The sequence below is a fragment of the Acanthaster planci genome, linkage group LG10 (genome assembly GCF_054643075.1).
Source record: "Acanthaster planci isolate LZ-2023a linkage group LG10, COTS_SCS, whole genome shotgun sequence".
NCBI classification, from domain to species: Eukaryota; Metazoa; Echinodermata; class Asteroidea; order Valvatida; family Acanthasteridae; genus Acanthaster; species Acanthaster planci.
The window spans coordinates 14,381,752-14,397,240 of record NC_141786.1 but is presented as its reverse complement, the minus strand read 5'-3'; the positions used below and the strand labels follow the sequence as shown (position 1 = coordinate 14,397,240).

Sequence of the window (15,489 nt, the reverse complement as noted above, 5' to 3'; positions counted from 1 at the left end):
CTTGCCATCAGATTAACATTCTCGATGCTCCATTTACATCTTAGAAGATGTCATTAATATGCAACATTATCTCAATGAAAACATTGTCTACAAAAAGTCCTTCTTGCTTCAAATTGTTTAAAAAAGACTTTTTAATAAGGCCCCAAATCCCTTTGGCTTCACACCCCCTTCCCATTTCACCAAGCCTTGCCTTCATTAGTTCCCTTTAAATTTGAATTTTAGAGCGCGAAGAACACCTGATTATGCTCTCATTTGGCTGAAAGTGCATGATGGATATCTGTAAATATTCAATGTATTAATGTATACAATACACATAGCAACCAAAGTGCCGGATGATCTGCAACCACAGTTCTGCCTCTATGGGTGCAAGCCTGCAAGTTTGATCTGGGAATGGTTTTGGTCTTAATACAATTCAAAGCAGTCAAGAGTTTTATTTCCTTTACTTAAACATCCTGGGTATCTTCTGTGAGTCTGCATGCATTCTTCAGAAGGTTACAAAGCATCAAACTAGTCTTTATGTATGAGCGTATAGTTACAAAACAAAACAGACTTGCACAAATGCAACATGACTTAAGTAATTCAAGAAATTTTCAATTAAATGTGAGAAACATTTATTCACCACACAGTTTTGCAGGCAAAATTCTTTTATCCTGTCTTCCTCTGTGACCCAACAACTTTTAATGAATACAGCCTTTCCTTATTTACTGAGCATTAACAAGCCACCAGACTTCAAAGTGGTGTCTGGAATATATTAATGTGGGGATTAGCTAGCAGACCAACGTGGAGCCTCCTCAACACATTCCTTACAATTAAATGGAAACATGAACTGGCAAGTAAACTAATACAAAGCCAAACAACACCAACTTATTTGCAATTCACACCACTATATTAAAAAACACGAATAATGCCAGTTGTTGTTCATTCAGCAGAGGAAGTCCTTGCATGGTTGGCAGACGGACAAGATTACAAGAAATGGCCTTTGAAATAACTTCACAACTGCAACATCCATAAACCTGACCCTGAGGAATCAAATGGTCATTTCACTGGGCATTTTGCTGTCTCTAATACTTGCTAATAAACAGTCTCAACTTTTAATGTCTTCCTGTTTTGCAAGGAGCAGGCAGTATGGCCCTGGTTGGGGCAAGACCAGGCTAGACCACACCTGCACTGGCCTTCAGAGAGAAGCAATATCTATTTCAACACTGGACAAATTGAGCATGCAATGGAGGCCCTGATACATGGACACATTTATGGAATGCCCCTGGCTGTTGGAGTGGATCCTCAGATTTCCTGATCTTTTGTACTGACCACTGAAAACATATGTCTACACCTGTACACCTTCATTGCTCATGGCAATAAAATATGAAATTGTTGAAACAATAAAACAGCAGTTTTGTTTCTTCCCCTAGGAAGAAAGATATTAATCCTGGACTCCACGGAAGAGAGTTTATATTCCATTGATAAGATAGAAGTCAAAATCATTTGGATTTTTGAGGATTTAACCTGATTCTGCAGTGACTAAAATCTGACTTTTCCAAGAGGACAAATTTTGATAGACATAACTAGCCATAGCATATTATCCAACATACAACAAGAAAAAATAATTTATTAGAGTTCTCCAACCCAAACACTGATACACTGGTATTTCCATACATGAGAAATCAGCTTCCATGCACGTGTTCATGACTGCATGAAGTTGTTAGCTGTGCACTTCCTGTACGCAACAAGCTACATGTATTTTCTCAGACTAACTAATTTCTGGAATTGACTGGCTCTCAAAATATGTCTGACCTTTCTGAAATGCTGGCATACTTAGAAACAACTACACCTTTTAATCCCATAAATTCACCCTAAAATGTGCTCTTACATAAAAACACAATCATAATGGTATTAAGCATGTAATATGCTCTGCTCTTAATGAGATTGGATTAGTTACTCTGTAATCCTATTTATCTTGATGAAGCTCACTTCACTCCTTTATTGTGTCAGTGGCTCAAGCTAAGAAGGGCTTATCTAGTGTGCAGAGGCCCAACACACCCTCATTACTGTTATATACAACCCACACAAATACAGCTTCTAATCCTATTGCAAAATGTTTACAAGAACTCTTATACAAATCTATTAAAAAAGATGGGAAGATTTTCTGAGCAAGTGGATAATCCAGGAGGGAATGTTTGCACAGACCAGTTCATCACACTGCTGTTGGATGGATTGCAATCTCTTGATCCACCTTGCTAAAACTACATTAAGGAGGACTTTCATCAGTATATTGCTTAGAATCTTTCTAAAGCAAATTGTACTGAAAACCCTGTGGGATACCAGCACTCTCTCAGTCTTCTCTATGATAACTGACCAACACTGAGAAAAGTGCAATAATATTCTGAAATAAGAATGAGGCACTATTGAAGTTAAGCAAAAACCACATTCCTCAATTTTTAAACACTTAAAATGATGCAAATGAAGGACAATATCACAGCCAAGTCCAGAGAAGCTTCAGCAAGACATTTTATCTCAACAATCACACATTGTGTAATTTGAACAGAAATGGTAACAAGCATCCTGAACCCAACTCACAAGCCAATAATAGACAAAATATCACAACAGGGTAAGGAGTGTATAGCCAGTTATGTCTGACTGTGCACAACCGCATGCATTCAGTGAAATGTAGCTTACTATGAGCACACATTCAGTGAAATGTAGCTTATTGTGAGCACACAGGATGAGCGTAGACAAAGCTACAAGTTTGTGGCACAGGCTCTCCTCTGTTCTTCAGCATTTTTCGGGTAGAAAGTGTCATCTTTTTCCTTTATAATGTACTCAAGAACTTTTTCTATACTCATCCCATTATTTGCAGTGATGCTGTTGAATTTGTTACAATACACAGAATATGATGGGCAACTGATTGGCAGCATTGAAGAATGCACCCAAATGGCCAAGAAAAGTGTGGCAAATTTAAGAAAGGAAAGCCACTTTCCTGTTCAAGCAGCCAAACTTATAGTAATAGGAATCTCAATTTATTCTAATCAGAAATGGCTACATCAGCAACTGCTTACACACAGGTCTCTATTACCATAGAGCTACAGCTCTATGCTATTACATCTCAATACAAAGCTGTTGCATGAAAACTGCAGTGATGCATTGTTCAAATGTAAAAGTTCTCTTACTGCTCATTCGTTTTCAAAGATTTGACAAAAGCTAACCAGAAAAGACATTATTTTGAAAATTTGAGAATGATATTCCAACACTGTTCACATACTACACCACAAAATAATGCCGATGCTGCAAGTAATGTTTATCGGGTGTTTATCGTTTCAGCGTTTGGTTGTATGTTTTTACCCTAATCCAAATTTACCAAGCACTTACATGCTCAATACTGCTTCCACTAAACCAAGGCCCACCAAACCAAACCGATCTTCTATCCTCATGTAGTGCATGATATTGATAAGATATTCTCTTCCCTTTTCACAAGGCTTACTCTCAGTAAGAGATATGATCCCCAATTGATAAGGTAAAATAAAGATGCTAACAAAAAGACGGAAGAGTGTGTCAAGAACAAGGGCCTGAGAAAACAAAGGTAATCTCCACGCAACCATTTGTGTAATGAACACTAATCCAGAGGCTTCGCTGATACTGTTAGTTCTTTGTGAGTCACTTTCTCTGAGGCTTCAACATGATCAACCTGGGTTCACGCTTGGCAGGCCTTGATGACTCTCTCACCAAGCTCTACCAATACTTAGTTTAATGGTTGGTTTAATCTGAGTCAGCCAAGAACAAGCATATTTCATCAGTGCACACTGCCAGCCCACAGCCCAAGGCTTGGGACACTCCGGGAAACAAAAGACCCACACTCCACCAAGCACAGACAATTTTTCAAAGAATTCAAAAAGCATTTTCAGCTGCACTGCTGAATGATACAGGGCAAAGTAATCAGAATTATTAAATATTCTTTCTCTGTAAGTTATTAACTGATTGATGAAAACCACAGCCAACCTTTCTCAAATTATGACATTCCTCACTAAATTCTACTCTCCACCAAAAAGCAAATCAAAAATTTATTTCATTACAAAACCAATGTCCATATGGTTGAAACTTGAACAGAAACCTTCTGTTCATGTTATTGACATGAGACACGTAAAAACGATTAATAAATTATGTTCACTGTTGAGAAAGGCACATCCTATTTCAGTGGCATTGTAAACCGACAACTAAAAATACATGTTGTGAATAACCCAGTTGGCCCATCATCAAGTAAACCATGTAAACTGTAACTCATTTGCTGAACACATGTTCCTTTCATAGTGGTTTTGAAGTAGTGAAAATAAGTTTTCTGAAATGCTGCAATGTGCTATCATTCATTAATAACAGTATTTTACCACTGTCAAGTGTCAGCATAAACTTACCACAATTTGAAAGTGCCAGAAGGACAATCAGTACAGATGGCTCATTCCTCATCCTATCTCCACATGTGGCTACCACACAGTCTTTATAATCCACAGGTTAAGGCACCATAAAGAAAGCAAACAGATCCTTCAGTACTGATCAGTATCCCACACAACTTGTAGGCCTTGATTACTTCACCAGCAGAGAATTAAAAAATATCCGACTAGCTGTGGGCATGCTTGGAGTTAGGTGCCAATCTCATTACAGATAGGACTTTGATTTGAATATCATTTGATGGAGAGCAATCACTGCCAATAATCTTTCCACTTCAAGTTCACTTCAGTCAGGGATAAAATGTGAGGTGCTCACACCTGAGAAACCTACATGTATGTCCTTTTATACTGATCCAGAGTAGCTAAATAAATCCCTCAGTGAAGTTCACACTGACTATAACGAGTCCTCCTCCACCAACGTGCTCTAGTTAGGCCACACCACCTCCAGCTACACCAACTTGTAATCAAGTGGAAGTATTTACAAATGCAGCCAGTTGCTGCATGAAGCCTGTGCACACAGTGGTCTCACCCAGTGTGCAGTGATATGGACAGATCCTCACTCCATGAGTAGTAGAGGGCCCATGCTCCATGCCACACACCTGGTAAATGTCTTAAGGCTTGGAACAGATTGCGCCTGGACTCTACCATTCGTGTTTCATGGGGTTGTGATTAGGTGACGGAGGGTGACATGAAGGCAATATTTCCACTGCAGAGAATCTTGTCAATGCACATCTTGATTTTAACAATTGGAGATATCCCGTAGAGCTGAGAGACTTTTTTTAAAACATGGTGTGTTCTCCCTCCCCCTGAACTATTTAATAGTCCAGGATTATTTGGGGGGGGGATCAGACTCTTGAGCCCGTTAGAATTTCCATTCACTTTGTTATCATTTTAAACAATAAACTGTAAGTGTTGCTAAATATTTGCATTAAGTATAAAGCTACTGGGCCTTGAGGAATAGAGATATTAGGTTTGATGGTTCTGAGATTTTATAGGAGGAAGTAAGCCATTGATATAACAACCTGTGGGCCAGTGTGCCTAGTAGAGAGGACAGGGCGGGTTGGTCAAAGCAGAGTGTGGATTGAGGAGGCAGATGGCCTGTAGGGTTAGTACCTGCTACTCCTATGCACTCAATACATCGCTCCTGGCATATTACCACAACTCATCAAATCTTATTATTAAAACACACACTCAGCACATGTGCTCACTAAGCTGGCCATAGAGAAACCCACCTGATTCCCCATGTCGCCCAGAAAAGAAAAAAAAACTCCAATCCTATTTAGCACAGTTGGGTAAGTCCACCCATTCAATACATTGTTTATCCACAGTGTGCAGGATATTATTGGCTTTATTGGTAAAGCTGTCAAACACAGCCAGCTGAACTACCTCCTTCAATCCAACATTGCTTCATGGTCACTGATTTATTTGTTAGCTTCAATGCTAGGCTGGAAAAAATGGAATGTTCCCACACATCACACACAATGCATTGTTATGAACCCATCAAAAATCAATTTCCTCTCTCTCCAATGACATTTGTCATTTTTGTATTGTGGGGGAGTACTGCACTTTTGTTGAGAGCCTTGTCAACTTGCTGGCAGTATTGGGAAAGGTTAATCAAAGCACAAAGAAACTTTACTGACCTCACCAAAATGAAGTCTGTCAGACGGCAAGCACCTAATGAAGGCTGACGTATTAATTTCTTTATCTTTCCACTTTTCCCCCTTTTTAAATTGTTTTCTTTTCTTTTCTCCCTTTTCAAGGGAGCAATGACCAAATTTTATGAAACCTTTCCAACTGAAGTGTTGCTCAGGATTGAGAAATAAAGAAAGAATGCAAGCGCAGTGGGAAGCTTCATTACTACTTTGTGACAACAGAGGACACACACTAGGACAAATGCAAGTTTCTTCAAATTCCTTCCAATTGTTAACATAGCCTCTCTCAACATTTTATTTACAAGTATCCATTCCCTTATTCTCTCCTGGGCTTTCACTTCCATACATGGTTAAGATAAGACTTCCACGTGTATTTGCATGCTAGGTACATAACATCTACATGGACTTCTTTGTCATGGAGGCTACATTTCCAAATCACATCATCCCCGTGGAAGTTATAACAGTAAACAAATCAGCTTTCATTTTTGTTCCAGCTAAGGGTCATTTTATAAATAACTCAAACAGGGGGATGTCCTGTAACTCAAACAACTTGTACACATTTCTGCATGAGTCCTTTCAATGAGACACTTATCCAAGTATCTAATGAGTATACACCACCTTGTTGACAATACATGGCATTCCCAGCTAATTTTCCAATTTTCAACTCATTCTGTTCTCACTTTTTCAAATATGTACTGCTTTTATTTGCAAGTGTTGTGGGGTTAATGCCCATACCATTTAACATTGAATTTGATTTTGAATAGTAAAGGCACATTTTTGCTCATTTCAGTCACACTTTGGCTTGTTTCTCGATTCCTGAAAAACTTTCCGTTATGATTTGAGCACTGAATAAGTTTACTTTTTCTCATCTGCTTTCAGGCACTGCACATATTTTCACCTCAAAACATTCAATAAGTGAGAAAATATCAAATACACTTTCATGTTCCAACATGTATATAGTTTTTAATCTTCTTCAAGCTTCTGAATTTTTTCTTTGCTCTTCAAGGTTATCCTTTTTGTTTAAACCAAAGCAGCATGGTTTAATCATGGATTATTGAACCTTCTATAGCCTCAAATAAAAAGGAGTCTTTTTACAACGTGCTGTGCATGTTTCCACCAATCTGACTGACCTTGTAGCAGCTCTAAAGAGGACCATGCAATACCATTTTAACAATATCCTCAGCATGCACCTTTGTGCTCTACTGTTCCCTTTTTTCAGCCAAAAAGTATTTCAACGCCTTGGGGGTTCTCGCTGTCTCATTTCAATGAGCAAATTTGTGAAATGTTAGGCAGAAGTTTAGCCTTCAGCTGTGTCAACAGTAAAAATTGTCACCATCTTTCTCCATTAGTGTTGCAAGTACAGTATTCATCAGTCACTCAATTTAAAAGCTTTATGTACAAATGATGTCAGTGAGCCAAAGTTTGGATCCATCATTTACAGTGGAAATCCATACATTGTGAACTGTTTGCTAAACAGTATTTCAACAGTAAAAGAGTGCACTTCCAAAAAACATTCAAACCAGAAAAGAATGCTTTAATATTTTAATGCGGCTAAGATACACAGACATTTGCCAACAGTACATGTATGTTTCAGTGTCAAACTAATTTCAGAGTTGCCTTCCCCCACTTCCAACCCTCTTTGGAATCCCTAATAAGTTCATAATTATCACTCGCCAAGAATGCAGGGTCCAGGTGTCCCCATATGTGCAGACATACCTGGCTAAGATGTCTGCACTGACATCATTAAAGAACAAAATGAAAGCAACAAAATAATGATGGTTTCCATCTGTATCAGGTTACTTGGCGATTCAACATGATCAACGATAATGACTTCATTACAGCTGCTTACAGTCAGCTGCTAATTATTCTTCTTGTAGAGTATCTCCATTACTGACTTCTTTGCAATATCAGCATAGTTCATCATTTCAGGCATCATGGAAGGAAATTTACTTCACTTGCTGCAGTCATACTTAACAGGCCATGTATTATCTATTCAATGATCACCCAATCAATCACAGTGGTCCTGCACTAGGTGTGACCATGGTTTGAAATAACTTGTTGAAAGACTATACTAGACAGAAAGAAAAACTAGAAATAAAGACAGAAATAAAAAAGCATTTGAACAAGAACAAAACTGTTTCAGTAGATTTCCTTTCCTGCCCAAAGTATATGGCACAGGATGGTGTATGGGATATTACCATTGCTGGACTTCCTCAAGGGCCAGCTTGCTGTTATTTTAAGTAAGATCTATGCAGGAAATTAGTTTTGGAAACAGATAGCCAATATATCCACAACAGTGAGCTCCCACTGGGCTAAATTCAACCCCACAGTCACTACTGGTCTACATGATGCATCATTAAAATAGTCAATAAAAAAGAAATTAGCGACAGCCAGGAAATCCAATCTGCTATGCCAGGGATGGTCTGACATTGGAGAATATCCAACTTCTCTGACAGCAAATGTCAGCCTTTCTATGCAATGTATGGAACTCTAGCAACATTGCAGCTGAGCATGAATCAGTAGTTACTGCCACATTGGCCCTGTCACCCAGCTGCGGCATTGGGGGAGAGGGGCCACAAAACTAGCCAGGGGAGGGGTAGATGTTCATGCATATGGTTTGACCTAAGAGGAGGCAAGCTGATTGCCAGGGAAGCCTGACCCTTCCAGTCCCCCTCCCCTCCCCCACAGGCCTGTACAGTGTACTATAATGTCAGATACTAGAAGTGATATCTTTACTATTCGACAACTAATACAAAACTGTAGCAAATATAGCATTCTATTTTCCTCCAGCATAATATTATGGAATACTCAATACTTAAAAAAATAAAAATCAAAAGATGCACTATAAACATACAAAGACATCAGCTTGCAATTGTATTTTCACAATAAAGTAAATTAAAGTTCACAAAAACAGCCACATGTACGATACCAATGTTCCTAACCACACGTACTTGCCTGTTACTAGATATTTTTCCAATCGGAGCATGAAGTAGACTATTCCCTCGTCCATGATCAGAAAGAGTTACCCACTTCATGCCGGGCGACCCATTTTCGGGTACATAGGCTTTATACGCAGAGCCGGGGAGCCTGGAACTGGGACAAAAGAGTTGGGTCTTATAACAAAAGACCGTGCTCAGCACAAAAGACTGAGCTGCTGGGCATTACCAACATTTTTTCGCCCTCAATAGTGGAGATAATCCAGCCTTGTTTTGAAACAGTACACCAAGGTTTGAGGCATTTTGAGGGAGCGAATTACCACCACCAGGGACAAAAGCTCTCCACCATCGCAGTGATGAGCCACACAGCACCGCTGCATGCTAATCTGGCCCCTATTGAAAAGAGGTCAGCAATGCACAGAGCTGGTTTCGGGAACGAAAGAATCTTACTTTAACAACGCACAATCTGGGCTCTTTTTCCAAGGCTGCAGGCCTGGCTGAAATATTCAGGAGTCAATGAATTTCACCTGTCAACTTTAGAGAAGTGCCCAAAGAGTCCTTCATTTTGGTATAAATGGCCATTAAATGAAATGATGAATTTTGAAGAATTTTGAAAATGGAAAATCTTGAAAATGAGCCGGCATCTTGTCTTGCTCAAGAAATCCACCCGGCAGCAAATGGTTAATAGGCAAATCACTGTCACATACACATGTGCATTAAATCCCATGGAAAAGATATTCTTCAGTGGTAACAAAGAAAGAGGATGTGACAGACAACTGAATGCCTGTGTTTCTGCATATTCACTGCACATATAAAGGCAGTGGTTTGTGCACATTCTGAGGAAAACTGTACATTAGTCTATGCATCCTCTGTGCCATAGGGAGGCACATCATAAATGCACCCTTCAGTGTATGCACACAGCACGTTCTACATTCTGAAAAAATAGTGATAGATCAAACAGTGCCATCTAGCGTGCCTGAACCAAGTCCATTAAATGTCCAGTGAGCCGTTGCTTTCTGCTAGCATCTTGGCATAAAAAGAAATCTTCCATCCTAACTCACCCCAGGATGCACTGACAATTACCGGATGGTATTTCTCAAGTTTGGCTCCTATTCACATTATTCAGATTCCACAATACACTTTTAGCAGCATGATGCATAGTGAATAGTTGAATATTGTACTTCATCACAGATGTCATGACAATTGCCAACTACTGATTTAAAAAATGTTGACAGTTAAATTAGGGATTCAGTGCAATCATTTATCTGAAGGAAAGATACCAGAGATAGTCAGATACCGGTAGCAGACATGAACATAGAAGTTGGAAAATTTAAGGAAAATGCATTATGCACAAGACTTCCTAATGACCCACATGAGAAATAAACTAATCCAAGGAAAAGCAGAAACTACAAAAAGGCTGCAGGTAGAGGTTGAACTATGATACAGTACTAGGAAAAATGGGCTAGCAGGAAAATTATCTTTGCCATATCCCCCAAAATACTCTTCTTGGTGTTACATACTCAAACTCAAAAATTCAGCTTTAAAAATGGAAGGAACAGAATAATTTGAAAGAAATCTTAATATGGGGAAGGGATTCTCTCAGCAAGCAGTGATTCTGGCAAAATGACAGGTACTGCACCGCTGTAAACAGTGACCTTGGCGACGTATGCACGCACCAGCCAGTCCGAGGATCGGGTTATGCAATCTTTTCTTTGATCTATATGTACATGTGCGCTCATTGTAGTTGTTTTCATTGGCCGCGGTGTGGCCGCACCGCCCCATACATGTAGATGTGAACTCAGCCAAAGTCTTGTCCCCGGGATAGATAAGAACTAACATGCTAAAAATGCCCAACTTTAAAAGATACAACTACTGATTATTCAAGTATGAAGTCCATGGACAGGATGGTGGAATTTTTTATATCAGATGTTGAATCTGGTCTTCTTTCCATGGCTTGACTGCTAAACACAAAAATAAGGGTGAGGGGGTCATATGGTGTGGAGGGCCCTCTACCAGCCTGTAACCCACCCTCCCATCAAGTAATCCAACTCCACCTACTGAGACTAACAAACAACACAGGGTTACTGCAGGTCATATTGTAATCATTTACCACATCATTTGCACCTTGTTACTGCCCCTGCCTCCACATTATCAGCTGTGACTGGTTACTAGACCCTCCACTAAGCAGACAATGCAGGAAGTTCACCACCACCAATTCAAAACAAAAACACCTCACAACAAGTGGTATCAAGCTCCACAAATGAAAATCATTATGTATCCCAAGTCAGTCCACTGTATTTTTCCCAGAAGGTTAAACAAAGCAGGTTACTTGGGAACCAAGATAGTTTGAATGTAGCAGTGTGCCATGTGGGATGCTGCGGTACTATTAGGCCTACTAGGGTAGGTTGGCTGGGTCCAGTTAGTGGGTGCGAATCATGCTGTGTTTGTGATGGTCGCTGCTGAATTCCCCTGTGAGGCCATGACACCTACTGTGTACCAAAATATCACAGTTAATCAGAAGTAATCAGGACTGATTGCTCCATGCCAAACCAAGTGAAACTACATTATGCTTGGTATACGCCCACAATGGCAATATTAAAGCAACAATCTCTGCCTACACTCCTTGTGTGCAATATTAACCAAGCCATCAGAAAGATCTGAATGTAATACAAAAGTCTGTTATCTTAAAAGTTGGACAAGGAAAATTCCCTTCACAGTGTGCTTCTTCAGAACCCACATTATTTTTGTGTAACCACATATAAGACAACTTTAAGATACCTGTAACAGTTGGGGTTGAAAAGGAGGCTAGGCTGGTAAGTTTTGACCACTCAAACTGACTCTTTCATTACCCCTTTCCAACCTACAAAGTAATTACACTAAACAGTATTTTCAGTTGGAAGCAATTTACCAGGAGTCCTTTGAACAAACTTTAGTTGGTAGTTGGTCTCATCACATGACTCTACTCCACCCACTGTATTTGAGTGAATTTTTTGAAAGACCCCATTATGACAGATCAATCTTTTACTAGAAAGCCAAGACTTGGAAAATATACTTTCGATATAATCAAAGGTTTCTCTGAAAAGCCTCTGTATATATGTGCAATTGGCTTTATCTGTATAAAAAAGTTTCTCCACAGACTTCTCACTGAAAGTTTATGTCTTGAAATTTGCAGAGCATTCTCCCAGGGCCATGGCGCAGCAGTGTGCTAATACGAAATTTTATTTTCAACCAGTTCGATGTCTGCTGCTTTCTGGCAAGACATTGTGTCCATATTGGTTTGCATAGTAGTGAGGCTCGAGATAATGGGAGACAATGGATGACTAGTGATCCCTTTACTGTCAATTGTGTATAACTTGCTCAAGATCAGAAAACAAACCTGTCTGAAGCTTGGCTCAGAATCTCATAATGGGATATCACTATATTATCAGTTAACGCCCAGAGCACAATGGACTCTCCCCACACTGTAAATGTGCATAGATCTATGGACACAAGCAGCAATGCAATACAACCAGTAATGCTCTTGCTGTAGGAGACATTGGGATGGACAGTGTGCATAAAATGGAGAAGCGATAAAGTCTCAACTTTTCAGAAGTTACGTAAAATGCTAAAGCACACAAACAACTGGAATACTGAACTGGGTGATCTTGGACTGGGCCTGGCTGTAAGGCAATTTCCCAAGAAGGACCTTGCTTTAAATCAAAGTTAACAAACAAAAAGTAAACATCAGAGCAGAAGTAGGTTACATAATCCCTGACACCTTTTTTATGACTCACTCCTAGGAGATACATGTACATGTATCAATCATTACAAACTGCACCTGTCATATCTCATCTCTAGCCAACAAGTCAGGCATTCCTGCAATAAATCTTTGTCTATAGCATATCCAACATTAAATGTCATGTACCCAAGTGGTCAGAGTTTATTGCTAACATGTTCATTTGCCACCGAACTTTTTCCTAATTTCAGATAATTCATGCTAACCTAAAACAACCTCACTTCTATCACTAAACTCATCTGAGTCAAAGGGGAAAGATCTCCCAATATCATCCATCTAATGGCATGTTTTATATTTTGTGTGCACAAATAGATATATTTATTACATGCAAAGTGTTAATTAAACTTACAGCAGACATTGAGCAGTGATAGACACACTATGTCCCAAGCGCATTAGTTCACAAGCAGTGCCAGCAGCAAGTTCACATTTTATGACAAGTTGACTAGTATAAAAACTTTACATTTCACAAATTTGGTATGTCTGAATTTCAGAGAGGCAGTGTCTAAATTTGTCCAAAACATAAGCCAAAGATTTTGAGCAGGCCCCAAACAGCAAGACTACAGCAGTGGTAGTTCAAAAGCCAGCTTATTTATATATCTATGCAATGTATTAACAGTCCTTGTGTGCCACCACACTTCATGGCATTTATTCAGAGGTGAAAAGGATGTGCATCTCCTTTTCTTCTCTTCAGTCCAACTTGTGATTGCAAATAAATAGAGTGCATTCCGAGGCCTACAATGAGCAAATTACTGGTCGCTTTATTAGTTCCATTTGATGGCAGAACGTCTGGTTGGAAACAGTTTGTTGTTTGACACAATGCAAGGTACACAGCTACCGGGCTGAGTCAATCGTCTCTAAAGAAAACAATCGTCTTTTACCGCAACCATTAAATGGCGCCAACTCTGCACTATTTACCCCTGATGTTTAGCTTCTTGCCCATGATTACACCTTTTGAAGCAAACAATGCCCTGTTTTTGTCACCTGGATGGGGAATGACTTCAATAAATTTGGTGGTATTTCTCTGATGGTAGATGTGCATTAATAGTAAAATCTGCAGTCTGGTACCATGACCATACTTAACAGCCTGCAAATCAGACAAGGTAAATGTATAAAGAAGTCTATTGAAATGCAGTGACAATATTAGCCCTGAAAGTGTCATGTTGGCATGGGGAGAATCTGTCTACAGCCACACGTCTTTTAGCCTGAACTTTAATTACCTGTCCTCAAGTTTTAGGTCCAGTTTCGAAATTACATATCAGTGCGCAGAGTGGTATATGATGACTACGTTTGCACTGCCCATGCATAACAAATGATGCTCTTTCACAGACGAAAGTGTGACTTATGAATGATAATATTTACAAATCCCTTTCTTATATCTGCAGATGTGATGTGCTAAGTATAGGCCCAAACTTTAACACAGAAATTTGCATGTACATGCCTGTACATGTACATGTATATTGAAGTTGACAATAAAGCCATGCTGGGGGGGTTCAACTGCTAAACATTACCTCCGTTTGCCATGGCCTGCCTGGTAGACACATGCTCCAATCAGTTAGGTCATCATGGGACCACTTTATTTGGACAGAAAAGGGCAGCATGACTAACTAATCAATCATGATCAAAAAGCCCTTGTCATTACTTTGTTAGAAATCAACCCAGTATATGCATTATTCTACTCATTTTAAACTTTATAAATGACTTGTTTTTCAGAAAAGATCATTCCAAAAACAGTCCTTGGGGAGACAAGATTAAACATGTTTGTATATACCCTTCCTCTAAGCATAGAGGTTATATTGCTCCCAAAGGTAGAGAATCTCCATCACTGCCTTTCAGTTGCCATGGCAACATCCTAGATAAATACCCACTTTTCTCATGACTCTATGGTGCATCCATATGCCAGTGAGCCCAAGGGATTAACAAAGCCAAATACAAAATGCCTTTATGCATTACCCATGATTCTTCGGAAAATTTCCAGATGCATGTCAGCTAACGCCCAAGCCCCTTATTGATTATCAGACCCTAAAATAAAGTTTACGGCATTTTATTGGTCTCTGCTATGAAATATTTTGGTGAAATAATCCTTCATTCAAAGACTCTGTGATCTGTGCTATTGATGACAGTGAAAGAAGTGCCATTTAACCTTTAACCCCTTTAACAAAAAGAAACAGTCTCAATATAAGTTCTAGCTGACTATTTGAAAACATTTTTGAGGAATCCAGGAAAGGATGGTCAGACTCAAAAGATAAACCAGTGCTTTAATTATTACTGTTGAAAACAAACTCTGAAACTCTTGTACTCTTTCCATAACTCAGCAATGACAGAAGTACAACTTTTCTTATGAGGGTTGCATTTATACGCAGTTTAAAACATCTACATGTACTTGAATGGCCCAACTTAAGCCACATAAAAAACTGTCAGTTATAAGTTATGAAACTCTTTTTTTTCAGTTAGTCATCTAACACAGGTCGTAACTACGCTGTGCAAGATATGAACAGAATGATATTCAAGCAAAGGTGCTAAAGATTTCATGAAATCGAGGAGATCCACAGTGAAATACTCTATGATTTATAGCTTAAGGCTGTCTGCATGCAGTGCCTGCAGAATACAAGGCCAGAATTTCCTGTGATAATCATCCCCGATAATGGCATTAACCTGGAGATTCACACAACCTCATCAGACGCCCAAACCTCTAA

The 15,489-nt window shown here is 39.3% G+C and overlaps 1 protein-coding gene across 11 annotated transcripts in view; it reads right to left on the bottom strand.

The window, feature by feature from the left end:
• The window catches only part of LOC110982055 (roundabout homolog 1-like), a 219,460-nt gene that overhangs the window by 73,469 nt on the left and 130,502 nt on the right, over positions 1-15,489 (bottom strand). Inside the window, exon 1 of one of the 11 annotated variants that reach the window (XM_087141851.1) lies at positions 4,401-5,021. The exons of the other annotated variants lie outside the window; for them this stretch is intronic. Coding sequence (XP_086997977.1) covers positions 4,401-4,452 — 52 coding nt within the window. The 5' untranslated portion in view covers positions 4,453-5,021. Of the gene's footprint in view, positions 1-4,400; positions 5,022-15,489 lie in introns of those variants that run through there. 11 annotated transcript variants of the gene reach the window in all.